Source organism: Neolamprologus brichardi, chromosome 11 (assembly GCF_056152115.1).
Source record: "Neolamprologus brichardi isolate AB-2024 chromosome 11, ASM5615211v1, whole genome shotgun sequence".
Classification (NCBI taxonomy): Eukaryota; Metazoa; Chordata; class Actinopteri; order Cichliformes; family Cichlidae; genus Neolamprologus; species Neolamprologus brichardi.
In genome coordinates, this window is record NC_142114.1 from 6,396,479 (window position 1) to 6,423,844 (window position 27,366).

The 27,366-nt window shown below is 40.3% G+C and overlaps 1 protein-coding gene across 4 annotated transcripts in view; it reads left to right on the top strand.

Moving 5' to 3' along the window:
* triob (trio Rho guanine nucleotide exchange factor b) overlaps positions 1-27,366 on the top strand; it is a 108,871-nt gene that overhangs the window by 64,661 nt on the left and 16,844 nt on the right. For all 4 annotated transcript variants that reach the window (XM_087848026.1, XM_087848028.1, XM_087848027.1 and 1 more), the window contains 22 exons: positions 3,495-3,690; positions 4,040-4,206; positions 7,324-7,443; positions 8,439-8,537; positions 8,630-8,722; positions 9,011-9,160; positions 10,057-10,171; positions 10,960-11,075; positions 12,396-12,518; positions 12,847-13,041; positions 13,348-13,463; positions 14,182-14,248; positions 14,550-14,659; positions 14,802-14,871; positions 15,035-15,124; positions 15,323-15,415; positions 15,499-15,610; positions 15,867-16,057; positions 16,490-16,591; positions 18,334-18,473; positions 18,634-18,733; positions 21,244-21,496. In XM_087848026.1, the coding sequence (XP_087704152.1) occupies positions 3,495-3,690; positions 4,040-4,206; positions 7,324-7,443; positions 8,439-8,537; positions 8,630-8,722; positions 9,011-9,160; positions 10,057-10,171; positions 10,960-11,075; positions 12,396-12,518; positions 12,847-13,041; positions 13,348-13,463; positions 14,182-14,248; positions 14,550-14,659; positions 14,802-14,871; positions 15,035-15,124; positions 15,323-15,415; positions 15,499-15,610; positions 15,867-16,057; positions 16,490-16,591; positions 18,334-18,473; positions 18,634-18,733; positions 21,244-21,496 (2,818 nt within the window). The remainder of the gene's footprint in view (positions 1-3,494; positions 3,691-4,039; positions 4,207-7,323; positions 7,444-8,438; positions 8,538-8,629; positions 8,723-9,010; positions 9,161-10,056; positions 10,172-10,959; positions 11,076-12,395; positions 12,519-12,846; positions 13,042-13,347; positions 13,464-14,181; positions 14,249-14,549; positions 14,660-14,801; positions 14,872-15,034; positions 15,125-15,322; positions 15,416-15,498; positions 15,611-15,866; positions 16,058-16,489; positions 16,592-18,333; positions 18,474-18,633; positions 18,734-21,243; positions 21,497-27,366) is intronic.

Sequence of the window (27,366 nt, forward strand, 5' to 3'; positions counted from 1 at the left end):
CATAGCATAACATAACATAGTAAATGTTAATAAATGTAATAGCTGCAAAAATGTATACTTGACTGCAAATAAATGTATAACAAAATGTATCTTATAAAACTAAAAAAGTTAATTTGTTAACAGTTACCCAACTGATAAATGACTCAGACTCACATATGTTTGTGAATATTATGAAGAATTGTAAGAATCGCAAGGCTTTTATTAGCGTCTCTAACAGTCTATAAACAATAAATGGTTACATATAAGTTTCTATTAATATCCTATGACCTTAAAATAAACCTGGTTGTAATGTTTTTAGTAGCAAATGATAAATATGTTAAAAATGCTCGTCACATATCAGCTAGCATGTTAAGTGTTGAGTTGTCTGCTCTCTTCATCTGAACAAAAATATCGTTAACTTAAGAAGAATCTACTAACTATAAGTATATAAATATAATGTAGAGTCAAAACATTACAATATGTAAAGCTTTTAAAATTTAGTATTATATGAAGGTATATTACATGTGCGTGTCAGGTCAGCTACACCCACTCTTGCACACAGGATTAACAGAGGGACTTTGAGGAATATGATGAGTGGAAAAGGCATTCCTGCCACTCCACACACGCGCAGTTGCACAACGACACTCCCTCCTGGCTTAACTTGGGGGGGTGTATGTTCGATGAGGGCACTGGTTGAGGTGAGACGCACACTCCTCCCTCAGTGCTTTATTGCCTGACAAAAGCTGTGTATGAGTGCATAGCACCAAGACCAAAGCAGTCAGAGGGGAGACTTCTCCTCCATTAGTTAGTCATTTCAGACTTTGTAGATTAAGGAAATGGTCTTTTTGTACTCAGAGGGCATTTTACTCAACTGTAAGAGGAGAGGAGAGCAGAGTCTAAATGAGAGCTTGGTAAGTTTGTTAAAACTTTGTTGCCAGATTTGTAAAAATCATCATATTGGTTTAAGAAGGTATTATCTGTTATTGTCTTATGGAAGCTTGATAAAATTATCCTGTGTGTTAACTGAAAGAAAAATTGTGTCTCTGTACAGAGCAGATTTTATGGCAGGTGAATTTCTATTAATCCAAACTCCTACAGCACAGTGCACAAAGCAGAGGCGCTTTTTCATTTGGAGACAGGGTAATGTTCTCTGTTGTAGAAGTGGTCTATCTCGCCTTTTGTATACTTATTCGATAGTTACAATTAGGACCATCCTGTGAAGTAGACTTTCATGCATGCATTGCTTTGAATAATTACAATATATCAGTTTTAATCTTAATTAAAATTCAAGACTTTGTGAATCTTTTTTTCCCCCCTTGGTTCAATTCTCATCTGAGTCTGCTTTTGTCATGAGGTGAAAAAGGAGAAGGAAACCAGGAAGCTGAAGACTGATACCTGCTAAAATATGAATATACCTCCACAGAATATGTATTTATTCATAGAAACACTTGAAACACAACGTTTTTTTCTTGTTGCTGGAATTTGGCATTTGTGGCTTGTTTTCTGTATCTCGGGGGAATATTTAAAGCTCTCAGCTGTCTCACACTTACTAGGCGAACCTCTCTGAGAACACCAGTAACAATCTTAAGCATTGCAAAATGTATAATTGCGCATTATGTAGAGGCTGTAGTAAATGACATTTTTAGCAGTGTACAGTGTAACTGCATTATGAATAAAATAACTGTCTCTGGCAATCTGGATCAGGGGATGTACCTGAGGGACAGATTAAATTAAGCACAGTACTGGCTGAGGAGGTTTAACTTATTCACATATGATTAGGAACGTGATGCCATCAATGCTGTTCTCCTTTTTCTCCATCTATTTTCTGTATGACTGTCTCCCGATTTTTATTTTTCTGCCTTATATTGAAACTCACTGGCCTGGCTGTTAGCAGTTGGCTTATTTTTCCTCGCTGTGTTGGAGGTTTTCTGTATAACTGTCATGTGTGAGACTCGGAGACAGATTCAGAACTCGCACAGCTTTTTTGCTGGAGCTTGGGAAACTGAACACACGTGAGAGCGAGGGACAGAGAGAGCGAGGAAGAGAGACAGCGAGAGCGAGAGTGAGGGAACAGGGGGAACAGATAGGGACTGAGGAAAGATAGAAGATAGAAGACTGAGGAAAAAGTCCAATAAAGATGGAGACAAGACAGATTTCACGGGGAGACACAAATAATTAACACGGGTACACAGAGGGAAGACTGGACATGAAAAGGGAACTAAATAAAACTAAACAACAAGGAACAGAGAATTAACCAAACTAAGAAACAAGGAAATTATGCTCAGGAAATAACACATTATCTTAAACCTCATTCCAGAAATACCTAACAATTTAAGACAAGCACAAACTACTTGGTCACAAACCCAGGACCATGACAGTAACAGGATAACTGTTTATAATTTTAAGAGGACAGCTTTGATTTTCAAGGAAAATGTTTAATTCTTATCTGGACTTTTGATTTTTAGGGCACAGTGACTCAAGTTACCCAAAGGTAACTTTAAATTCTTTACATGCATTTGTTGGGTTACACTAGGACAGAGACTAGGGTCAGACCCCGAAAGAAACTTCAGGATTTTGCTCATATTTCTAAAACAGCACAAAGCATGGATATTGAAATCTGATAAGTTGATTTAGTGCCGATGCAGCACTGTAAATGTCACTCTCTAAAGCTCAGATCTGACATTAAGATGCGATTCCCCAGCATACCTGTGTGCTTAAAGTGCTTTTGGAATGTGTAAAGTCAAGTTTAGTTAAGAAAAAGTTTGCTTGAAATAACAGTATTCATAAAATGTGATTCTTTCTCTCTCTTGATACAATAAATAAAGACTGCAGAGCAAGAGGTGAATACCTTCTAGAAAACAACAAAACTATAACTCACGGTTTGAAAACAAGAAAGACAAAAAAGATCGAGACAGCATGGAGACAGAGCTGAATGGTGCCAGGATCAAGGTGCTCCTGGTATCATGATTCAGTCTGTGTGGGCAGTCAGAGACAAGCGCTGACATCTCGGTACATCTGCTCCACCAGCCGTTTATTACCATTTGTAATAAATTATCCATTATTGTGGAAGCCTGCTGGCTTACAGCTCTTAAAGTGCTTGATTTGCTAAATTGCTAATGAAACAGCTGTCATATTTTTCAATTCTTTCCCTCTTTCTTCTTCTTTTGTTTTTTTGTCAGACATCTTGCTTTGAATTAGCAGGATAATATTTAAACGTAGAAACCCTGATTTTTTTTTTTGAATTCATAGTCATTTTTTCCCCTTTTTTCAACACCAAATGAACATACATTCAAAATGATTTTAACTAACCAAAAATACACATATATATCTAGATCGAGGGGTAACTGTGGTGTAGAAGACAAATTGCTGGGATCAAGTAGCTCACAGCTGTTGGTGCAAATGTTTCTTCATTGTCACTGTCCTTTTTGGAAATAATAATACAAAAAGGAAACGTTCTCCCATTTTATGTGACTGTTAGCCCTTCTTCCTGCCTTAACCCTCTCTGCCCCTCTCAGATCATCTCAGACCTGGAGTCATGGAATGAGGAACTGTCACAGCAGATGAGCGACTTTGACACGGAGGATCTCACACTGGCTGAGCAGAGGCTGCAGCATCATGCGGACAAAGCTCTTACCATGAACAACCTCACCTTTGATGTCATCCACCAGGGACAAGAGCTGCTGCAGTATGTCACGGAGGTCCAGGCGTCTGGTGAGTTAGGGAATATAAATACATTTAAACCTTGAGTATTTATTCAAGGGGGCGACCCAGTGCCAGTCGTTAGGGGAAATTCTGCGCGAGCTAAAATACCCTCGGGAGCTCAGTCCCTTATTTGACTTCTGGTAGGCCAAACCTTTGCTACTGTCATTTCCCAGCTCATTCCTCTGCTCATGCCTTCCATGAATAATTTGTAGAGTGTAAAAATAGGAAGCCATCCAGCTGGGGCTGCTGCTGTTGTATGGATGCTGGGAAATATAGTGATGTATAGTATAACCATCCTGATTCTGTTAGAAAACCTTTTTCAGTGTTGGTAACACAACAGATAATCCACTTTCTGCAGGTGTGGAGCTGTTATGCGACCGAGACGTGGACATGGCCACACGGGTTCAGGACCTGCTGGAGTTTCTCCACGAGAAGCAGCAGGAGTTGGATCTCGCCGCAGAACAGCACAGGAGACACTTGGAGCAGTGTGTCCAGTTAAGGCATCTGCAGGCTGAAGTCAAACAGGTATGTATGTGACTCAGGGGAGACAAAGATGCAACACTAAAGCAGCGATTAAGGTTTAACTTGGGTTTCAAAAGCTCTCTAAAAGCAACACAGAAAAAAGCTAGAAAAAGACCAATGACTGCATTATGCTTACAAAGCCTGAAACTGTTTTCTGACATCTGCTAACTCATAATATATTTATATATTATGAACTGCATATATGTGTCCCATACATATAGTCACACATGAATATTCACAATGTCTTCTTTTTTCCTGTAGTCACGCTGCTGAATGGAAATCTGTTCTGGCAGTTCAGCGCTAACATACTGAGAATCTGCAGCAGAGAGTGATAGTGCGGCCTTTTAGCACATACTATGTTGTGTCTGTACATGACCATGGGTAGATGACTCATTCTGTGTCAACAATTTCTCTCTGTCTCTCTCACTCGTTCTTAACTGTATTCATTCTGCTTCTCCCAAAAATATTCAGTAATGAGCAAATTTAGTTTGCAGTGCAATAATTGATCCATCATTAAATTTTCATCAGAATACTAAATATGAATTTCTTTGACTCCACTTTGATCTGTCCAGGTGCATGGCATCATGCATTATGACGGATAGAGATTTTCTCACAAGAGCGCTGTGAAAAATGAAGTACACTTTTACTGCTTCCTTAGGAATTAAAAGTGCAAGTGGGAGCCAGTTGCTGCTAATCAAATGCACTTGATTAATTGTTATCAGCAAGTGTGAGCACCTCTATAAAAGCAGACGTTTTGGCAGTTTGCTGGTTTTCAGCATTCAGGTCTTATCTTAGACTATAAAAAGCTCAGTGAGCATGTTAAAGTTCATAACAGTAAAATTAGAAAAAGACTGAACAAGTGTGGCTTGTTTGGAAGAGTTGCGAGGAGAAAGCCTCCTCTCTTTGAAAACAAAATAGCAGCGCAGCTTAGGTTTGCTAAGTTATATCTGAACAAACCACAAGACTTCTGAAATAATGTCCTTTTGACAGACAAGACCAAAGTGAAGGTGTTTGCCACATTTGGTGAAAACCACCGAGTACAAACACCTCATACCTACTATCATGCACGGTGGTAGAGGGGTAATAATTTGGGTTTGTTATGAATCTGAATGCTTTTGTCAGCAATGAACTCCTCTGTACACCAAAGGATTCAAATGTGACGTCATGTCTCAGCTACATCTCAAGATGCAACAATAATCCCGAGCACACCCGCAAATCTGCAACAGAATGACTGAAAAAGAGCTGAATCCAGTGCTGTAACGATACAGTCAGAGCCCAGACCTCAGCGCTGTAATGGGACTTTAAGAAAGCTGTGCTAAAATGAATGCCAACAAACCTCAATGAACTTAAACAAGATTGTAAAGAAGAATGAACCAAAATCCCTCCATAATGATCTGTTTTAATGACGTTTCTCTCATGACTGTGTATTACCCACAAACGTCTTTCAATATAGCTAGAAAAGTCCAATCAAAGTAGCAACTTTGAAATTCGGTGTAGTGTCCACTAATTTATTGTACATTTAATGCACAGAGCATTAAGAAAAATATATTCCTATTTGTTCAAATACTTGAATAAACAGCAATGTTACAAAGAAACACAAGAAAAACCAACATTCCCGACAAAAACAGATGTGGTTTCTTTCCTATTGTTTTGCATGTCATCTAGTCATTCCCTAACAGTATCTATTCAGTAGTGGAACCCAATTACAGCAAGACAATCATGTGGAGCAATCTTTCCTGCTGCTATCTGAAGCCAAAACATCAACAAACACGGAGGCAATTTTCACAACAAGGACTTTTATTGTGGTGATGCAGCCAAATAACAACAGTCTTAGGCTTGAACTTGAACTAAAACTAATGAAAAAAAATTTGGTTGCTGGAAAAGAAAATGATATTGATACTCGAAGAGTAGGCCGCGTCAAAACATTTCAAACGCACTGCCGTCACAATGATACGACAGCTGACAGAATGATGATAGCGTGTTAGCATGGAGTTAGTTTTCATTCAGTTACTGAATGGAGTTGCTCATCATTCATAGAGAAAGGTTGCTGCAGGTGCGGCTCTTTTACAGAGCGTGATGATTGTTTATTCAGCTCATGTTCAGCTAGAAAATCTGAATTGGGATGGAGATCGTCAGTGTGGTTAGTGCGTATTATTTCAGGAATTCGGTGTAAAATACACTTCAACAGCTTTTGCCATCCACTCTCTTACACGGGGGAGCTTAGCTATTACACACCCTGCTCTGAATCCTCTAACTGCACCCTTTTACAGTAAAGCCGGGAACAACAGTAATCTTGTAATTGCAGCTTGTGTGTTTATGCTGCTGAACTATCTCTAAATATTGCTGTGCTGAATTTACCAGTGTAAGTTTGTGTGTTTGTTTTTTTTAACCCAAACCCAGAAGTAGTTTCTTATTAGGTCTGCTGGAGGCCTTATAATAGAAAAGCGGGAGCTCAAACGAAATAAAAGGATTGTAAATAGATAAAGCTGTGTTTTTATGCCATGGTTTGATAAAGTATTGAGCTATATTATAAAAGGGTTTAGTGTTCATTCACACATCTGTGTTAAGCCACATGTCCCCACAGCTCCTCTGAGATTAAAAAGCTAACCTCATACCTGCCCCGCCTCAGGTCGTTGCAAGTGCAATGGAAACACTGACCCTGTTAAAACTTCTCAAAAACAGGTGTCAGTGTTGTGTAGCGTCATTAATTCTCTGGCCACGCTTCATATGCAGTTCTGCTACCACCCACTCAGCAGGCGTGCATGCTGAGTCAGAGAGAGTGAGCGAGGTGTCTTCGAGAGACTAACCTTTGGCTAGAATTAGGCCAGCGAAAAACAAAAGCAAATGTGATTTTTGGGCGCTGCAGGCAGCGTGTGTGCAAGGCGGGGTAGAGTAGGTGGTTTGGGAAATGTGCGCAGGGTATAATTTCAAGATCAAAAAGTTGGAAATGAGCATTTCTGTCACAGAGTACCGACAGTAAAATATAGCAGAATAGAGAAGTAGCTAAAAAATAAACGACCAGTCCACTTTTTTTGTTTTTCAGTTGTTTTTAAAATGTCATAATAAATTTAATCCCACTCTTTTCGAAGATAAATAAATACACTCTCTGTTGTGCTGTAGGTGCTGGGTTGGATCCGTAATGGTGAGTCGATGCTGAACGCAGGTCTGATCACAGCCAGTTCCTTACAAGAGGCCGAACAGCTGCAAAAGGAGCATGAACAATTTCAACATGCGATAGAGGTACAAGAAACTCAGCTGTCTTTTTTTGCTTCTGTGTTTTTTGTAAAAACTTAATTCCCCGCCCTTCCCCCTTTCACCAGGTTTACCTTGATTCATCTTTTAAAGGTCTAGTTGCCTTTTCCACCCTCACTTCTGCTCCCGTGTCGCTTTCTTGCCCTTCATCTTCCAACCTTTTGCTTTTCTAAAACTCTTTTTAAGGCTGATATCGCTGCCTCTCCGTCTGATCACAAGTCAGCCATGAAATGGAATTATGAATAACCAGCATCTATACCCCTCTCTTTCTTCTCTCGCTGCTTTTACCTTTCCCCCTTATTTTCCTTCTCCTCTTTACCCCTAATTATTCGGGGTGCATTTCTTTGAACTCTATTGAGACTGGTTCATTTTAATGCAGGCCTGTGCCTGACCTACTTCTACGACGCTGACATACATGCGACAATTCACACATAGAAGAATTGTTTTTTATTGTTGTGTAAGTCAGAGTGGAATTTTAACACATGCTGCACACCCCTGATTCCCACCCCAGCACTAGTGAAGGGAAAAAAAGCAATATCTTTCTTAATTGTACACAGCAGATGCTTCGGACTTAAGACTTATCCCACAAAAATATTATCAAAGGTAGCAAGATATCCTTAATTTTTTTCTTTTGTTTATCCTCGACTGCCCCGAGTCCAGCAGGAAGCAAAAGCCTTACTCTCGGGCTATGCACTTTAACTCAAACATCACCAGATACTGTTTTTTTTTTTGTTACCCTCGATCTCATTTCCTCTCCAAAATGCTCACTCTAGGACAGCCTTTATGACACAGCTATAATCAGACACAGCTTTTGTTTATATTGCCTTTACTTTGTTGCTTCCCAGTTCACAGATCTCTACCAAAGTGCCCCGTGGGGCCAAGAGGAAGCTGAGGTCGAATTTTCAAAGCAATCGTTGTGATATACAGATTCATGTACCGCCTGAAATTCATCGTTTTTCATATCACCCTTCCCCTGCGTGCAGAAAACCCATCAGAGCGCGCTGCAGGTACAGCAGAAAGCTGAGGCTCTACTCCAGGCAAACCACTATGACATGGATATGATCAGAGACTGTGCAGAAAAGGTATTGTTGCTTTGTGTTGTCACTGAGGGAAAATAGTGTGGGCAGTGCAGTGGCTGGTAACGGTAAACTGATTTATTTTGTTTGACTTGAAGGTGGCAGACCACTGGCAGCAGCTGATGCTAAAGATGGAGGACAGACTTAAGCTGGTTAATGCTTCTGTGGCTTTCTACAAGACCTCTGAACAGGTATTATTGTTTGTGCACGTGAATGCATATGAGTGTGGGAGTGGGTGCCACCAAAGTAATATCTGATCTTAATGTATGAGTAAGTTTAGTATAAATTTAAGTTTAAAAACATTCTCTTTCCCTGGTAAGCATCAGTCCCCAAAGTTAGTGCCTGCAGATTTACATTCGGATAAGAAAATTGCTTCCAGCAGCTTGAATTTGCACAGGTTGCATGAAAGTGTAGACCAGGAGTGGATTACTGAAGAGCAGTTTTTTTTTACAAACTGCATTGTGTCATCTGTGTCGTAGGTGTGCAGTGTGCTAGAAAGCCTCGAGCAGGAGTATAAGAGAGAAGAAGACTGGTGCGGTGGTGCTGATAAACTGGGCCCTAACAGTGAATCAGACCATGTCACTCCCATGATCAGCAAACATCTGGAGCAGAAAGAGGCCTTCCTCAAGGTGAGAACGATGATTTTATTGCAAATACAAAAATAAACGTCAGCGTTTTAAGGGGGTTAATGTGGCCTGGACTGATCCAGAATGGCATTCCTGCACAGTAATTAAATCTGACGGGCAGTTTAATGCAAAATAAGATCAAGTGAGTTCATTATTAATGTGTTGCCGCTTGTTGTTGCTAACAGCTGCTACTGCTGAGAAAGTAATGTTAGCCTTGATCCCATCTGCACAGTCTACACACATTTTATTTACTTTTTGTCCTCGTCAAGCGTACGCAAGCGTCAGTAAATGTTGGGGTCTTCGTATTTCAGCATCTAGCTATCAAGCCATCCATTTTTTTGCCACTTATGTGGGGCAGGGTTACAGAGGCAGCACCCCAAGCAGAGAAGCCCAGACTTCCCTCTTCCCAGCCAACTCCTCCAGCTCATCTGGTGGAACGAAGCATTCAAAAGGCAGACAAAAGACGTAACCCAGGACACCCACTCTAGCTACCGTGACAAAGAAGGAGCGAGAGTATTAGCAGTTACATTTTTGAAGTAGCATGTGTTAGTTAAAGGTAGAGTTTCCATGCTTGCAGGGAGAAAAAAAGAGCTAATGTGTGAGAAGTTCACTCAGAGATAGAGAAAGATGTACAAGAGAGAGGACAAGAGAGAAAGATGAGAAACTGTTTTCAAAGGTAAAGACTGCTCAACAAGTGATGTTTGATAAATATAAATACATTTAGTAGCAAAAGGAAAAGTCCAACATTGTACTGTCTAGGGCTTGTGAAACAGGCATGCTCGCCGCTGTGCTTCTACCCTGGATCTTAGGGTTCCAGTTCCCATTGCAACCTCTGATTATAAGGATATGAATGTGTTGACCCACTGAGTAACATTCGGGTTCTTTCTGCACAATTACAGGCTTGTACGCTAGCCAGACGCAACGCTGATGTTTTCTTGAAGTACCTGCACAGAAACAGCGTCAACATGCCTGGCATGCTGTCCCACGTCAAAGCTCCAGAGACTCAGGTTAAGAGTAAGTAAACACCTCAGAGATAACTGTCATCTTTTCTGGATCTCATTATTACAGTTTACAGGAATCATTACAAATGTTTTTTTACACAGTTGGTATAAACCTAAGCCCCTTTCAGACATGCACTCATTGCCATTAACTCGATGGCATCTTAACATCTCTTGATGTCAGTTCCCCAGAGCTTTTAAATAAAAGTCAGGGCAGTGGTCCTTCATATGTCACTTTCAAAAGAAAACAAGTCTGAATGCATACAGTCACAGCGATAGATGTGTTCACTGAAAATTACAGCTGCACAATTCTCTCATCTAGGTTTATTGAAGCAGTAAACACATTTACATAATAGCATTTTGTCTCAACAACACTGCTGCTAATTTGCAATAAGATAAAAGACTGTGATGGACTTTTGCTGTTCCCAGTCTGGGGGAGATCGCCCTCTTCCTGAGTATTTGTGGGAGGGTTATAGCAATTTCTCACCTCTCTTTGATTACTGCACGTATACAGTGTTACACTAAACTAGAGTTTATGCTGACTGTGGCACAAATCCATCAGTGCTTTTGCGTGGAAGGCTAATAACAAATGCACAAACATAAACATTAATATTAACAGATGTGTGAAGCTGATATGTATTCCATGGTTAAAAAGGGCTTTTTTAAAACTTTCCTTGCACCATTTGAATTATTCTGAGAAGTTTTGATTTCATGCGTTCAATTTTTTTTCCTGCGTTTGTTTGCGTGTTGAGCAGAAATTTGTAACCGACTCGAATAAACAAAGTGCTTGTGTCGATTCATCAGATATCTTGAATGAGCTGCTGCAGAGAGAAAACCGAGTGCTTCACTTCTGGACCATGAGGAAGCGGAGACTGGACCAGTGCCAGCAATATGTAGTGTTTGAACGCAGCGCCAAACAGGTGTGTGCTTGTTTATATGTGCAGTGGGAATAAGCACCATCTGATCATGAGGCTCAGCAGATAACTGCATTGTGGTGTTTGATTTACTGCAGACTGAGAAGTAGAAATAAGCCTCGTGTTTGGAGTGGGAGTATATCAGCATATTCATTTTGTTGGCGAGCAGCTGCAACTTCCATCTTGTTTTGTCTCTCTTTTTGAATTAAACAGTGAGTTAGTGTTTCTTTATAATGGCACATTCAACTGGAAGTGCTGCAAACAGCCAGTGATATGTATACATGTCTTAAGGATGGCTACCATTATGTGGCACAGGACATATAAAGGTTAGAGTTACTGGAAAGCATTTCCAAAGCATCTCTTCAACTCTCCCCCCCCCCCCCCCCTACATGTCAAGTTTTTCTGTGAATAATAAGAGAACTGAGATAGACCAAAGTTCCAAAGAACACTCAATATTTCCCATTCAAACAAGTCTCACTTAATATTGTTTGCAGTAGCAGGCGGGATGCCCTTGCACTTTACAAACTGAGCTCATAACTGGAATACTTTATTTAAACATGGCATGAGAGAGCCAAAGCAAGTTTGAATCTGCACTCTATTTTCCTGTACTAGGGTGCCTTAGGTTGTTTAATATAAGCTACTTGGCTCCCTCTTGTGGTGTTTGGGTGTATACACGAACCAATTCTCTTAGCCAATAAAGCCAGATGACATCGAGCGTGTTTCTAGGACATGGCTATTCTAGGCTGGTCCAGGTTTTATCCCCAGGGCCCAGGGCTTGTTTCTGGTCTCACAGTTTGACTGGACCAGTTCTGCCATCACTGGTTGGGAGGTTTCACCGGCAGACCCAGTTTTAAAGTACGCAAACACTAATAAGGATAGAAATTAAATAGGACATATTTAAAGTGAATGCTAGAAATTTAGGAACTAACTAATTATTTTAATAAGTGTTAAAGGATTGGATCTGGAGGGAAACCAAAAAACATAAAATGATGCATAATATTTCCATGTCTTATTATTTTCACAAGGTCATACTGATGTCAACTTAACTCATCCAGAATCCCATGAATGTGATCGTAGGGAATTATAAAGGGAGTCTTAGAGGCAATCTGTATGGCAGAAAATACAACAAAGAGACCACAATCAGTTTAAACGCAAGAATTATTGTTAGTTTAAATATACATATACATACTACATAATACACCAAGGGTTTATTTTTATATTCTTTTGTAGTTTTAAGTGCATTAGCTCCTCAGATTTGGGTAGTCTGTGTTAAACTAAAATCCCTTCACTGTATATGTACTCATTTGTGATTGGCTGTTTCCTCAGGCCCTGGAGTGGATCCATGACACTGGGGAGTTTTACCTGTCCACTCACACATCCACCGGGTCGAGCATTCACCACACACAGGAGCTACTGAAGGAACATGAAGATTTCCAGATCACAGCAAAGGTATGTGTGTGTACATTTATGTCTGTTTATTTATCCATAAAAGAAGGAGGACGAGCCTGTTTGCAGTTTTTTTCCTACCTGCTACTTGCTGGTTGCGTTGCGTGTATATTTGCACAGTCTCACCCTCTGCTGTGAGGCCCACTCCCAGGGCGGCATATTGTCCTGGTTCCTCTTTACTGTGTCGCTGTTATTATGTTAGGGAGCAGTCTATTGTGTCCATCAGGCAACACACTGTTTCCTAACACTCTCTCTCTTTTTCTCTGCCATCTACCTTTCCTCTGTATGGCCATCCCTCTCCACTCTGTGCCCCCTCCCTCTCTATTGACAGCAAACCAAAGAGCGGGTAAAGCTGTTGATCCAGCTGGCGGATGGGTTTTGTGACAAGGGCCACGCCCATGCCTCGGAAATAAAGAAATGGGTGTCCTCGGTGGACAAGCGCTACAGGGACTTCTCTCTCCGCATGGACAAATACCGAACCTGCCTGGAATCAGCGCTTGGCATTTCTTCCGACTCAAACAAGGCCGTGAGTGCCCATCGCTGATAACACCATATCTGATCTTTCAAGCAGCTTTAAAAATGAAATTGCACGCATATATGTGTATTTGCGAGATATAACTATGCATTATGACCGTTTGCTTCGACTTTCAGCTTTTCAAAAATCATTTTGTGCTTGATGGGATTAACATTGATATAGCCCAAATAAACTACACCTGGGCTGAATCCTGTTTGTTTAACGGCTGATAAATCACCCACTGGTGTGTGGAACTGCTGAGTGACTGATGTGGCCTGTTGTGCACCACATAATAGCCCTTGGCTCCTGTGTTTTCAGAGTAAAGAGTTGCAACTGGACATCATTCCAGCCAGTGCTCCAGGGTCAGAGGTCAAGTTGCGGGACGCTGCCCATGAACTCAATGAGGAGAAGAGGAAATCAGCACGAAGGAAAGAGTAAGCGCAGCAAACGGGCTGATTTTCTGCTTATTCCCCGGGCCACAGGTTTCAGGCACATCATTTCCAGCTAACATATTAAAACCTTTTCAGCATTTTCAGTGCTGTTGACAATATCTAGCTTGAGGTTAGCTTTCATTTTATTTACTGTTAAGTAATGTGTAAATTCATATTAAACAACCCAAACTTCATGTAAATATCATCCTGATTACCTCAGCTTCATTCAAGTGTGTACAAAAACAGTTTATAGTGCACAACGACAGAGTTATGAGCTTTAATGGCCCAACTTTGTGTTGCTGATGCTGTAAAAAATATCTGTTGTAACTACTCATAAGCAGCTATAAGCAAGGGGAATTATAATGCTTCCACATAGAGCAGCACTGTTCTATGTGTCTTTCCTTGTTAACTAATTTTTTTGTAATATTTACACACACACACGGATTACTTCTATCATACCGATTGGTTTGTTTAACTCATTGACGTCATGAAGTCATCTTTAAGAAACAAAAAGGTACAGGTTTTACAAGCACATCTGTGGATAAATTGTTCATAAAAATCCTTTAATTTCTTCTTCTTCATTTCTTCTAAAGTGTTGATCTAAATTGCAGTCTTTAATCTCTTCAGAAATCATTTTGTTTTTGAGTTATATATATACTTGCATTTTTGTCAGTGCCATGTGCATCACTTTGTGTATTTTCCAATGTTTATATCTTTTCAGATTTATAATGGCAGAGCTGATTCAAACAGAGAAAGCCTATGTACGAGACCTACGGGAGTGTATGGATGTAAGTATTGTAACGGACACGAGTCTTCACTAAACAGCTGAAAACGCATCTTTTTAAACTTTCTCATAGGTAGCTTTTTGTTCATATTTTTTACTCTTTTTGTTGTGAAGCACTTTGATGTTTACCTTGAAAGGTGCAATATAAATAAAACTTTAGGCATTTCAATCTTTGTTCTTGGATTATGACAATATTTTTTATTTAAAATGATTTCCATTTGGTTACACTGCCAGTACTTTTTCTTTAAGCTAGACACAAGTCTAGGTGATGAATTAATTATTCTGTGGCGTGCGCGTCTGTGCAGACCTACCTGTGGGAAATGACCAGCGGCGTGGAGGAAATTCCTCCTGGTATTGTCAACAAGGAACACATCATTTTTGGGAACATGCAGGATCTCTATGAGTTTCATCACAAGTCAGTAGTGCATTATTTTGTGACACTTTGTTTTCCTTACCATCAATATCGGTTGATTTAAAAAAAAAACTATTGTTAGGTGCAGTGAATCCACAGTTTGACCCTGAAATTTAAAACTCTACCTTTTCCTCTTTCTGTACAGTATTTTCCTGAAGGAGTTAGAAAAGTACGAGCAGCTTCCAGAAGATGTCGGCCATTGTTTTGTAACCTGGGTAAGAGATAAAGTTGCACCTTAGTAATTTGTTTCTTTCCACACTATGTTAAATGCTAAAACATGACATAGTACAATAGTCCATTTCTTCTAAAAAGGTTTATGTTTTATCCATATCTCTGGATTTCTTGTGAATAAATACTGCTGTTATTTTTCCTGCTAAGGCTGATAAGTTTCAGATGTATGTGAACTACTGTAAGAACAAGCCAGATTCAACTCAGCTCATCGTGGAACATGCTGGACCCTACTTTGATGTAAGATATTACCAACAGCATTAATCTTTTCTGTTCATCTTCAGGGAGTAGAAATATTAAATTTGCATTTTATATCTGAAATTGACTCACTTCGAATCATAATTAATTTAACTCTCATGGTTTCTCTGTGTGCCGCATGATTTAGAATGAATGAAGCACTTTCCTGTAAAAGTGTCTCTTTCCTTTTTCAATTTACAGGAAATTCAACAAAGACATCGTCTCGCAAACTCTATCTCCTCTTACCTGATCAAGCCAGTCCAAAGAATCACAAAATACCAGCTGCTTCTAAAGGTAGAGCATACATTTAAATGAATCTTAAGAAAGTTTTGTATTTAAATGCCACTGGATTGACATGTTTGTGTGCTCCACTGTAGGAACTGTTAACATGCTGTGAGGAAGGAAAAGGGGAGATCAAGGATGGCCTGGAAGTGATGCTCAGTGTCCCCAAGAGAGCCAACGATGCCATGCACCTCTCTATGCTGGAGGGTGTGTATACATATGTGTACATCTGCTAGTATGATTTTCTTTGCTTGTCTGTATCCAGTGACTAAACTGTCACTTTGCTTTTTTGAGAGAAAACGAAATATGTTGCTCACTTTTATAGTCAGTTGTATTTCTGACTCAGCTGTGAGTCAGATGTAAATTATTTCAACTTGCCTCCTACAAACATATTTGCATTTACTGCAGAAACAAGAAAGCACCCTTAGGTGATTCTTCCCTGCTTTTCCCTTCACTACCTCAGGATTTGATGGAAACATCGACTCCCAGGGAGAGCTGATACTCCAGGAGTCCTTCCAGGTCTGGGATCCTAAGACTCTGATCCGGAAGGGTCGGGATCGACACCTCTTCCTCTTTGAGATGTCTCTGGTCTTCAGCAAAGAAGTGAAAGACTCCAATGGGCGCAGCAAATACCTCTACAAGAGCAAGCTCTTTGTAAGAATTGTTTTATCCGGCTGTACTGAGTGGATCCACGCCAGGTCCTCCGAGACACCTGTTGTTTTTATCTGGGTTACAAGGCTGTTATCACGTATGCCTCTGTGATGGCAACGGTTGTGGCTGGAGACAGAACGCTTCTCAGTTGCCCCTACTTCTATGAGTCAGCCTGTTTGTCAGCCGCTCCCACTTTGAACTTGATATGTCTTGAACACCTCGAAGGAATTCTTTCAAATCGTACCATTCACTGTGACCTTGGCCATAACGCTGAATATGTCTAAATTAGACACAACTGCATATAAAAATAATATGAAGTAATGATAAAGATGTTAAGTCTTAAAAAACTTAGCAGAAGAATGCAACTGTAGGATGGTAGATCTGAGATATTTTTATATTTCGTCTAATTTTTTTGCACATTTTTCATCTCATCAGACGTCAGAGCTTGGAGTGACAGAACATGTGGAGGGAGATCCTTGCAAGTTTGCCCTCTGGTTGGGGAGGACCCCAACCTCAGACAACAAGATTGTTCTGAAGGTATGAAGATGTTGACTTCGATGGGTCATGGAAAGAGTCATTGCATTCATATTTATTTTAACAGTATTTTAAGATTAACCAACAGATTTACTGAAACCCTTGAATATTATAACAGATCTGAAGTAATCCTCTTGCAAAAAAGCTTTGGCTCTTCTAGCATTGTTACTATAAAGTTGTGTGAAGAAAGTTTTCATAGGGCTCTATACAGTACAGTGAAAAACTAAGTACACCCTTACTGCTTCCATGAGAAATAAGAGAGTAAAAAGCAGCCAAGTGCTGCTAATCACAAGTACTTGATTAAATGACCAGTGAATGTGAGCACTTCCATAAAGCCAGCTGTTTGAGTGCTGAAGTGTGTGTTAACGCAATCTTCCCAAGAGTGGCTATCCCAGCAAATTCAAACTAAGAAACTTAGGTCAGATTATGCTCAAACTTAAAGTTCAACTGGAAAATAGCTGAACAAGTGTGGCTTGTGCTGAAGCATTGCCAGGAGAAAACCTCTTTTCTCTAAAAAGAGCATGGCTGCAGAGCTTAGGTTTGCAAAAGTTGCATCTGAACAAACTACAAGATGTCTGGAACAACGTCCTTTGGCTAAATGAGAGTGAAGATGTAACATAAGACAACAATAATCTTTAACATAATGGCTGAAAATGGAATGAATCGAGGTGTTTCAGTGGCTCAGTCAAAGTCCAGATGCCAAACTAACTGAAATGCTGTGGCAAGACCTTAGGAGAGCTATACATGAACACATAAACCTCAATGAAGTGAAGCTACATTGTAAAAAAGACTGGGGCAGATTTCCTCCGCAATTATGTGTGAGACTGAAGAAGTCAAACAGTTATTGGTGTTAAAAGTGGTTCTACAAGCCGCTGAATCTTGGGTGTGCTGTGTTTCTCAGAGGAATGCATAAAGTCCTGTGAAAACCTTCTTTTTCATATGGATGTACTTCTCATATGGTCACAGGAAGTGGTAAGGTTTTTGATACATGAAGAAGTGTTACTTCATGTCTACAGTTCATCCTCACTAAATCCTCCCTGGCTCCTTTTGTTCAGCCAACAAAGTTCAGTCCCTGTAAGGGGGTGGAGTGTTACTTTCTGCTACTTCTTCACTCATCACATTAGCATAGCAGTTGATGGGTCATAATCCAAACCTCACAAGCAACTTGGTAATTCTCACGCAGTGAGTCAGAAGCAATGTTTCATGCATGCTGTGTGTGTGTGTAGATATGCGTTTGCTTTTTGAGACTGACACAGAGAAAGGCTCCCAGGGTGTGTTACGATTTGGCAATGTGTGCTGTACAGCTATCTGGCTTATTACATAACTTCCGATGATCATCTTAAACTGTATCTTATATAACTCGGCTCCATGGCAGTCATGGTCCTGGTTGCTAAGTGAAACAGGAAGGGAAGACTCAAATGAGGGTGGTTATAGGATGAAAGCTGCATCTTCACATTGAATCTGTGACGTAAATAAACACCGTAATAGACCGTGGTTGCTTTTCGGGGCTCTGAGTGAATATGTGCTCATCATATAGACATGTGAGTCAAGTTAACGACTGTAGGGCTTAAGCACACTGTGGGAAGAGAGAGAATTATAATAACTAAGTTAGGCCTTATTTGTAGACTTGTGTTTTTCTTGCTATTAATGCTGTCATTGTATTTAAAAAAGAGAAAACAGTACTGTGCACTTAAGAAACTTTGAAATCTAACATATATCTAACCCAGTTATCTGTTATGTACCAGGCATCAAGTATTGAGAATAAGCAGGACTGGATCAAACACATCCGGGAAGTCATACAGGAGCGAACAATCCACCTGCGTGGAGCTCTGAAGGAACCCATCCACATCCCTAAAGCCACCACAACTAAACACAAAGGCAGAAGGTGAGCTAAAAGTAGATTACTGTCAGGCAAAAAAAAAAAAAGAAATCAGTTTTATGATAATGCCTAGAAGCATTTCAGCCAAACAAAAATATATGTCGTGAAGATAGCCCTATAGGGTAAATGTCATGTTTATTGGTGCTGTAATGATGCCTGCCTGCAGGGATGGAGAGGAGCTGGACAGCCAGGGAGACGCCAGCAGCCAACCTGATACCATCTCTATTGCCTCACGTACGTCCCAGAACACACTGGACAGCGATAAGGTAAAAACACAACTCACGCGGACGTTCGTCATAACCAGTATGTAAGGGAAGCACTTTAGTCACATTAAAAATAGTCAAGTTTTCAGTGCTATTTATTTCTTTTTTTTTTTGTTTTTATTTTATGTCCTGTCACACTGTGCAGCTCATGCAGTCACATTGCAGCTCTGCTGTCGATTAATGCTGTCACTCAGTAATACGATTGTAAAAAAAAAAAAAAAAAAACAAATGTGCAAAATGCTTAGATGCAGTCGACTGTCCTCAAGTCGTTTCCTGTGAAATTGTTTGATTGTGTTAGGAGGAAGAAACAGCCCGACTCTCAGAGCTTTATGTGTGTGTTTGTTTTTTCGTGTGTATTTGCGCTTGTGGCTGTGGTTATATCTGGTAATAGCACCACAGAAGGCTTGTCCTCCTACGCTCAGTATGATCAACTGTAAAGCTAAAAAACATGCAGCACACACACACACAGATAAAATAGCCTCCCCGTACGTTTATCTCATACTAATTATAAACTGATCACTGGACTCCTGCATCGGTTCCTTATTTTCACGCTTGAGTTGCAGTCGTTTCACATGACCCAAATGTGAAATTTTAATGGTCGAGGGGGTGAGGGGCATCCGCTGAAGTCTAAACGATCACAGACACTGATTAATTAGTCACAGCGCCTCAGTTTAGGCAGCAGTCACATGCATACACATTCGAAACACACAGTAACACCTGCAAATTCGAATTAGCATCTCATTCTCACTTTTTGAATGCATCTCTTTATCTCTCGCTTTGTGCGGACTCCATGAGACGTTTCATTCAAGGGGTAGTGACAGTGGCGTGTTTGTGTTGCCGTGTGTGCGCGCGCTCGTGTTCCTGTGTGCGTTTCAGCTTTAGTGACTGACTTGTTGTGTGTCAGCAGCTTCAGCCTCCCACGCTCACTTCACAGAGGATGCTCGTCTGTATGCCAGACAGGAGAGCACAGTTTTAAGTCCTCACAGCTATCGATCTTACTCTTTGCTTCAAAATACAGGCTACCATAATGTTTTTACTGCTAATTTTCCCGGTGTGTGTTTTGTTTTTGTTTTTCTTGATGAAAGGTTCAGTGTGAAAGTAATTGTTAAAAGACACGGGTGGATTAATTGCGCCGCTTCTGGAAAGTGACACAAGAGAAGGAATCATTTAATCTTCAATAGTCTGATTGTAAGGACCCACAGAGGAGTGCGATTACAGTGGACAGCAGGAAGTTTTCTACTGGCTTTGGAATGTTGGGATCAGGAATTTTAATACTAATTGAAAACGAATGATTATTCCTCTTTTTTAACTTCTACTTACCTGCTTCCCTGCATCCCGTTAGTGTGACTCAAACTTTAGTGGACTGAGACACAGATAACTCTGCTCTGTAGAGTTTTTCTATCTTTTTTGGAACTTTTCTTGCAATGAGGGAGTGGAAAACAATGGACAGGTTTGGAGAAAGGAGCTCACATCCCATTTCTCAGCTCCTAAGCTCTCTGGCTTTGCCCCACTACCAAAGGGTATGTTTCAGATAATCTGCTTTACTCTGCCGTGACAATTAATGCAGTGTAGTGTGCTGTGAATAAAATACTGAGCAATAATATATGCTTTGAAAGACTCAAATGGAAGCGCACACAAGCAGTTAGAGCAGTTGTAAGTATTGGAAAACATGGGACGTTTTTACAGTATTTACAGAGTATTTACACTACAGAGTGTGTAGCTAATGACTGCTGCATGGCTTCACTCCATTTCCAAGACTTTTCATCTGTTGCTAATAATTGTTATGTTTAACATAAATACACACAAGTTTTCCTTCTTGGAAATGTGTCATTCAAAGATTACAATTATACTCCCAGTGATTACTGAACTACAGCATTAAAAACAGAGAATGTCCATTGCAACAATTATAGTATTAATATATTAATTGTTTTCAGGTATGTATTTTCAGGTGCATAAAACATTTTAAAATTTCTATCTTATCTGCTCTTGTGTTTGCAGAATAGCTACATTTGCTCACCCTCTCAGTCTCCACAACAGATCAAAGCATCATTAGCGACTAGCAGCTGCTTTTTCACTCACACGTTAAAAGGACAAACCTTTTAAAATAACCAGTGAGAAAAATGACTAATCCCGACTCGCTCCACCTCTACCTAAAATTGCCTTTCCTTTCATAGACGATCACGTCGTCAGAATGACGTTTTGTTCGGTTGAGCTTGGATGAGTCACCGGTTCATTCTTACACTGTACAGAGCTTCTTGAGTCCCTGTGCTGTTAGCACATGATATTGTGTGGGCACATCTGCTTTACAGTTATTAATTAATTGCCAGGGAAAGTTTTATTGCAGGGTTATTATTTAACATCGAGCAAGTGTTGGTGATAAGATTAATAAAATGCAGAAAACTACTCAGAAATGTTTATGTATATTCTACGGGAACACAATGAGACAATAATGGATTGTTTGACATTTTTATCCTCTTGAAAAAGCATTTAGAGTACTGTTGTTTCCCTTCCAGCTCTCTGGTGGCTGTGAACTCACAGTGGTCATACACGACTTTGTGGCCAGTAACGGCGGCAGCAACGGGGAGCTGACAGTCCGCCGCGGCCAGACTGTTGAGGTTTTGGAGCGACTGCACGACAAGCCGGACTGGTGCTTGGTCCGGACCACGGATCGCTCGCCAGCCCAGGAGGGCATTGTGCCCTGCTCCATGCTCTGCATCGCTCACTCCAGGTCCTCCATGGAGATGGAGGGCCTCTTCAACCACAAAGGTAGGAGGAGAATAATTTCTTGGCTTATTACAGGTGCACCGAATGATGTTTTTTGATGTTTGTTTTGTCGCGAAGCACATCTGAACACTTAAAAACAGCTGCTCGTCGCATACATGCATGAGCATGGACATATCGGATTCGGTTCCTGTTTGCAAATACAACATCGATGACCCGTAGAGCCTTCACTTTCCATTAAACAGCTGCTTCGGGGAACACAGACATGTATTTCTAGGTGTTGCTATGCAACTGTGGAAGGCCCACAGCAGTTTCTTTTTCATTAGACTCTTTTTTTAAACTTTTTTCATTAACAATTTTACCATTGACAGATGTTATTACTGTCAGAAAACCTCATTTTGTCCTTGTGTTGGTGCCTTTGTTCTTATACCTGACATATTTTGGCAGAAAAAACACATTTCAAATGGATTTTCTCAAACTGTATGTATTAACACCAAAGCCCTTCTCAAACTAAGTCTAGTCATTCAGCACTCGCCATGTAAGACTTCCAGGAACTTATTTGGGTTGTTATTTGAAGCATTATCTAACACGTGAAGTTGGGCGAAGGACATAAAAACTCGAAGTCTCAACACTGATGAGGGATTGTGGCCCTAAAAATGAGCTTCTAAGAACTCCAGTAGTCCCAGGTTCCTGCAGTGCAGACACACAGAGAAGGAGGTACGTTCTCTGAAGGTATTAGATCCAAAAATACACCTATAGCCTGATGGTTCTAAAATAAAATATTCTTTTCCTGAAGTAGGGGCTTGTAGGTCTGCAGCAAAAAATGACATGCACAATGAATCCCACTATGCTTACAAATTATTAGTATTTAATTATACTTGTAGCACCAAAAAAAGAAGTGCTCATCAGTTGGAGTGGCCCTACTCTTACCTTAGCATAAATTACATTTTGCTGTTGGCAAAAGTGGCACTAATTCAGAGTTTTCGATACCATATAGCCTAAAGGAAAGCAGAACATGTTCGTCAGAGCTATACTGTAGCACATAATTGTGCTTAAGGACTTTCCACCAATGCTAATGCTGCATTGCTGTAAAACATGCATGCTTTTAGTTTAATTAGTCACACAGTGACTTAGCTGCCTTAGCTAGATGCTTTATATTCATTTTTTTCTTATGTGAATATATCATAGGGTTGTCTTGTTATTGCTGTGAACTGTTGTTCTTTTGACCAAAACACTCATAATCCAAGCTGTGATCAAATTTCGCGTAGCCAGTTGGAGTTATGAGCTGCTGTCATCATGTCTTGAGAGAAGTTTCTGCTTGTGCCTTTCTCTTTTTAATCTGGAAGAGTGGGTGAGAGGTGGACTGCTTGTTTCTATGGTGATATAGCATACAAATATTTTGCTGGCAGCGTCTTTGTAGTCAGTACGAGAAAGGTCTGCATTTAAAATTAAAGGATGCTTGGATGGTGAATACAGGAACTAACAATTTTGGCATTAGCTGAATGATTTACTAGACCGCCACGAGAAGAAAGCTACAATTTTCCGACCAATTATTTTACGCTTTCAACTCCAGCTCTTTGTTTGTCATCCTTACTTTGTTTACTGGGACTCGTGTTTCTTGTCCGTTTGTCGCTGTGTGTTTGTGCGGTCAGAGGGGGTGATGAAAAGGAGCCTTTCTCTGCAGGGGTTACTCTCGTCAGAAAGGCTGCTGCTCAAGAGGAGGGAGACGAGGATGACAAAAAAGGGAAAAAAAGCTTTTTGTGCAGTTTTTGTCAGCCTTTTTTTATTTACAGACCAACCGTGGATGCCGCTTTGTCCAAAGTGGTGAAAGGGTGAAAGTTTAGGGGATTAGGGTGGTCGTCCAGGAAATCTCCCATTTTTCTTGTCATGTCTCACAATCATAGACTGTACGTTAAAGGTAAAAATGTGTATAGATATTCACCCTGACATTTCATCCAGTGTTCTTTGGAGGCATTTTTTTAAATCATCAGCTTATGCTCGTCGAAACCTTGAGTTTTCAAGACTATTTTGAGCAGGAATGTCAAACACATTTTACATCGTGAGCCTCCTACACTCCACTTTGAGCTTAAGTAAAAAGTTAAAGAAGCTTAACTCTCTGTTAAAACTTTCATTTATAAATTTAAAAAAAAAAATCTGTCAACATGACTCTTTGGGTCTTAAGTGTGTAAAATTTCTGGTAGCACATTTCCCGGACTGTGAAATCACTGTAAAAAAAAAAAATCCTAAAATTTCTATAGTATATAGTGAAAAAATGGGACATTTTCAGTCATTTAATTGCTTTTCTATTACGTAATGACTTCGGTGTACTATGAATGATGGTGGGGGAGGTGTTTGTCCAAAATCGGACCTGATTCAGTCTTTTTAAGGTTTCAGTTAATTCTAGCAAGGTAGTAAGCCATATCATTTTTCAGGAAAAATGCCATTATAAATCCTCCAAAAGAAGCAAACAGTTCAGTGACATAAATAAACTGAGGTGAAGCCTCGCAGACAAGCAGTGACTACAGCTGCAATTTCTCACCACTAAGAATTCCTGGCAGTTTGAGGCATCTGAGGGGACAGAGTACCATAGAAGGCTTCACATGCAGATGAATTAAGCCACAAAATGTACACTTGGCAGTTTCAGTTATTCAGATCTATGATATGTTTCTTTCGTTTTTCTGGCTCTGATCCAATTGCTGACAGTTGCACAAGCCTGCGCGTCCCTGCTATGTAATATCACAGATTTGTCAGACATGCAGGTGGACTGCACTGCCCCTCGCGATGGAATAAATACAAAAGTACCCACTTAATGAAACTTAATGTGATTGATATAAGCACTCAGAGTGCCTGTGTATGCCTGTGTCTGCCCTAACAGTAGAGAGTGTGTTTAAAGCCCAGAGAGATACACATAAACACACACCCATAGTTAAACAGGCAGGTCTTTGTGCGTCTAGCTTGCATAACTGCTCAAGGCTGCACAGAGCACAGTTTCAGATGAAGACGCTCCAAAAACAGAGTTATGTGTTAGATAAATAGTCAGTAGTGCCATTCAGAAACTAAATAAATGTAAAAAGAAAATCTGAAAATGTACACGCAACACTTTTGATGAACAACCGAATAGAAAACATATTCCTTTTTTAAACCAAGCTTTATGCTGTTCATTTGTGTTCGATTTCATAACCAAATCTATATTTGTTCCAAGCATACTGCACAAGTTGTATGCGACCTAATGCCTGTAAAATATGCACCCGCCCACACAAACTGAGTGGGTGCTTCTACAAAGGGTAATACGGTAGAAATGCTGCCTGTTTCCAGACGTCCCCTTGGAACGGGAGAGGCACAGTGGAGGTTTGCCCAATATCCTCACAGCAGCCCACTCGTGAGGGAGGGAGAGAGGGAGGGATGGAGATACAAAGAAAGAGAGAGAAAACATCCTACTCTCTAATGCTGCATTTGACTTTTGCTTTTCTCTCACACTGGACTTCACACTTCCCCTGGAATTTCAGCGACGTAGTTACTGCAGGTTTATTGTTATTTATAAAGATTCTGGGATTTTTTTCAAAGGATCTTAAAGCCATTTGGCATACCTTTGGAGATGCTCTAAGGAAATATTTCAAGTCAGAGTTTTATATTCCACTAGCATGGCCCGTGGAATTGAATCTTTAGTGTCTTTGAACCCTTTTTACTCTGTGGATTCGGCGCAGGGAGAACACTCTGACAACTGCAAGTTCTGGCTGTTGGATCTGGGTAGGTGCCATGTGTAGGACAAGAGTAAATTGCTTCCTCTTATCCTGTTAATGCTAGATTTGCTTTTTATGCAGTGTGCTTGGGAAAACACAAATGATAAGTTGCGCTAAGTTGTTCTGGTTTAGCGGCTTGCTGCTATTGTTTGTTCCTCTGGTGAAAATGTAACGAAAGCATAACATTCGAATCTCAATTAGACTATGCCTCTGGTCTTATGACATTAAAACTGGTCTTTTTTTTTTGCTCTAAAGTGCGACATTGAAGCTCCAGCTGTGCAAGAAACAACTGCAACTCTACATTTGTCGTTTTGACAGCTTGTCCTTATTTGCTGGGTTTACATCAGCTATTTTTGTACGGGCTTTGTGCTGCAATTTCACAGTTCATCTGTCGATCATGTGGTGGCATTATAGCTGCAAAAGTAATTTGGTGAATGCATCGTTACATAATGAAATATTAAAATCCACTAAAATCACCGGGACAAGATTATGTCTTCGTTCCTGTTTAAATCCAGGTTAGGCTCACAGATGGACAGAGGGTGTTGTTGAGAAAAGAGAGAATGATGAGGTCAAACTGACGAGAAGGGGAGAATGAGGACTCTTAAACAATGGAATCCCTTTCCTTTTTAATGTTTTCACAGGTGTCTGCTAGATACAGTGTGATAAAGCATTACAAATCACCCAAATATGCAGTAGTTCTGCCAGAATCTGCACTGGGTGGTCTCTCATCCCATTACCACTCCCTTCCCTAAATGTGGCTGTTGGTGGCAACCCCTCTCTAGCGTTGTGCACATTTTTTCAGATCATCTACCAAAATCCCCTGGAGCTCTCCCCACACGCTGCACCTCCGCCCCTAAAAGCACGTTCCCAGCCACACCAACTGATGTTTATGGCTTTGTGTGTTTGTTTTGCTTCTTCTTGGCAAGATTAGGGCACATGAAAGATGCTCCCCTGGTGACACCTCTGGAATCCCAGACATTCTTCTGTTGAGCAGCGCTTTTTTGGATCACTGCAGTTGTACAAGAGTCCCTCCACCTACCCCACTTCTATTCTTAGAGACACTAGAACACACAGAAAGTTGTAAATCTAGCATGTTCTTTGCAGCAGCGTAAATGAGCATCGAGTGAGTTGTCACGTTGTGTCACATTGTGTCGGAAGCTTGCTGATAAATCAAATAATGCTTAAGTAGTATTAGAACATCTGGTAGGTTCTTCTGAAGGACATTAGCCCACAAAGTTAAAGTGAATAGGAGTATTGAGAAGTCTATCACAAGTACTGTTGTGTAAGTTTTTCTCATATATGTATGAATACTTCCTAACCAATTTATTAGACCACCTGCAAAAAATATTATTATTTATTATTATGTTATTTATTAGGCAAAAAAGAAACAGAATTCCTGTTTCTGTATCTAAGGATGAGCCTGCATGCTGGACTGTTCTCAGTGCGCCCCAGGGTGGCTGTGGCTACAATGTAGCTTGCCATCACCAGTGTGTGAATGTGTGTGTGAATGGGTGGATGACTGGTTGTGTAAAGTGATTTGGGGTCTTTAGGGACTAGTAAAGCGCTATACAAATACAGACCATTTACAGGCCATTTACTGTTCTAAGAAGTCAGCAATTAATCAAACATGTGACTTGTAACTGCTAAACCAGATTTTTTTCAGATTTTTTTTGTAAAAGAGTACGTTTTAAAATCCAAAAATAAAATCAATGATAATACAATAAAGAAAAAATGTCTAACTGTAAGTTATGGAAAAACTCAAACTTCTTTAAAGCGGACACTGTTGCTCCCGCTGCCAGTAGAACATTCTGTGTTATTTTAGCAGCAAAATTGAAAAGTCTTCAAGGATGATGCCTATAATACAGTTAATGCAGTTATAGCTCATTTGAACAAAAACATGATTTATTTCTGTGATTTAAATATATATATAGGCACGGTGGTTAGCACTGTTGCCGCACAGCAAGAAGGTCCTGAGTTCAATTCCACCATCAGGCCGGGGTCTTTCTGTGTGGAGTTTGGATGTTCTCCCGTGTTTGTGTGGGTTCCCTCCGGGTACTCCGGCTTCCTCCCACCGTCCAAAGACATGCAGCTTGTGGGGATAGGTTAATTGGATAATCCAAATTGCCACTAGGTGTGAATGTGCGAGTGAATGTGAGTGCGAATGGTTGTCTGTCC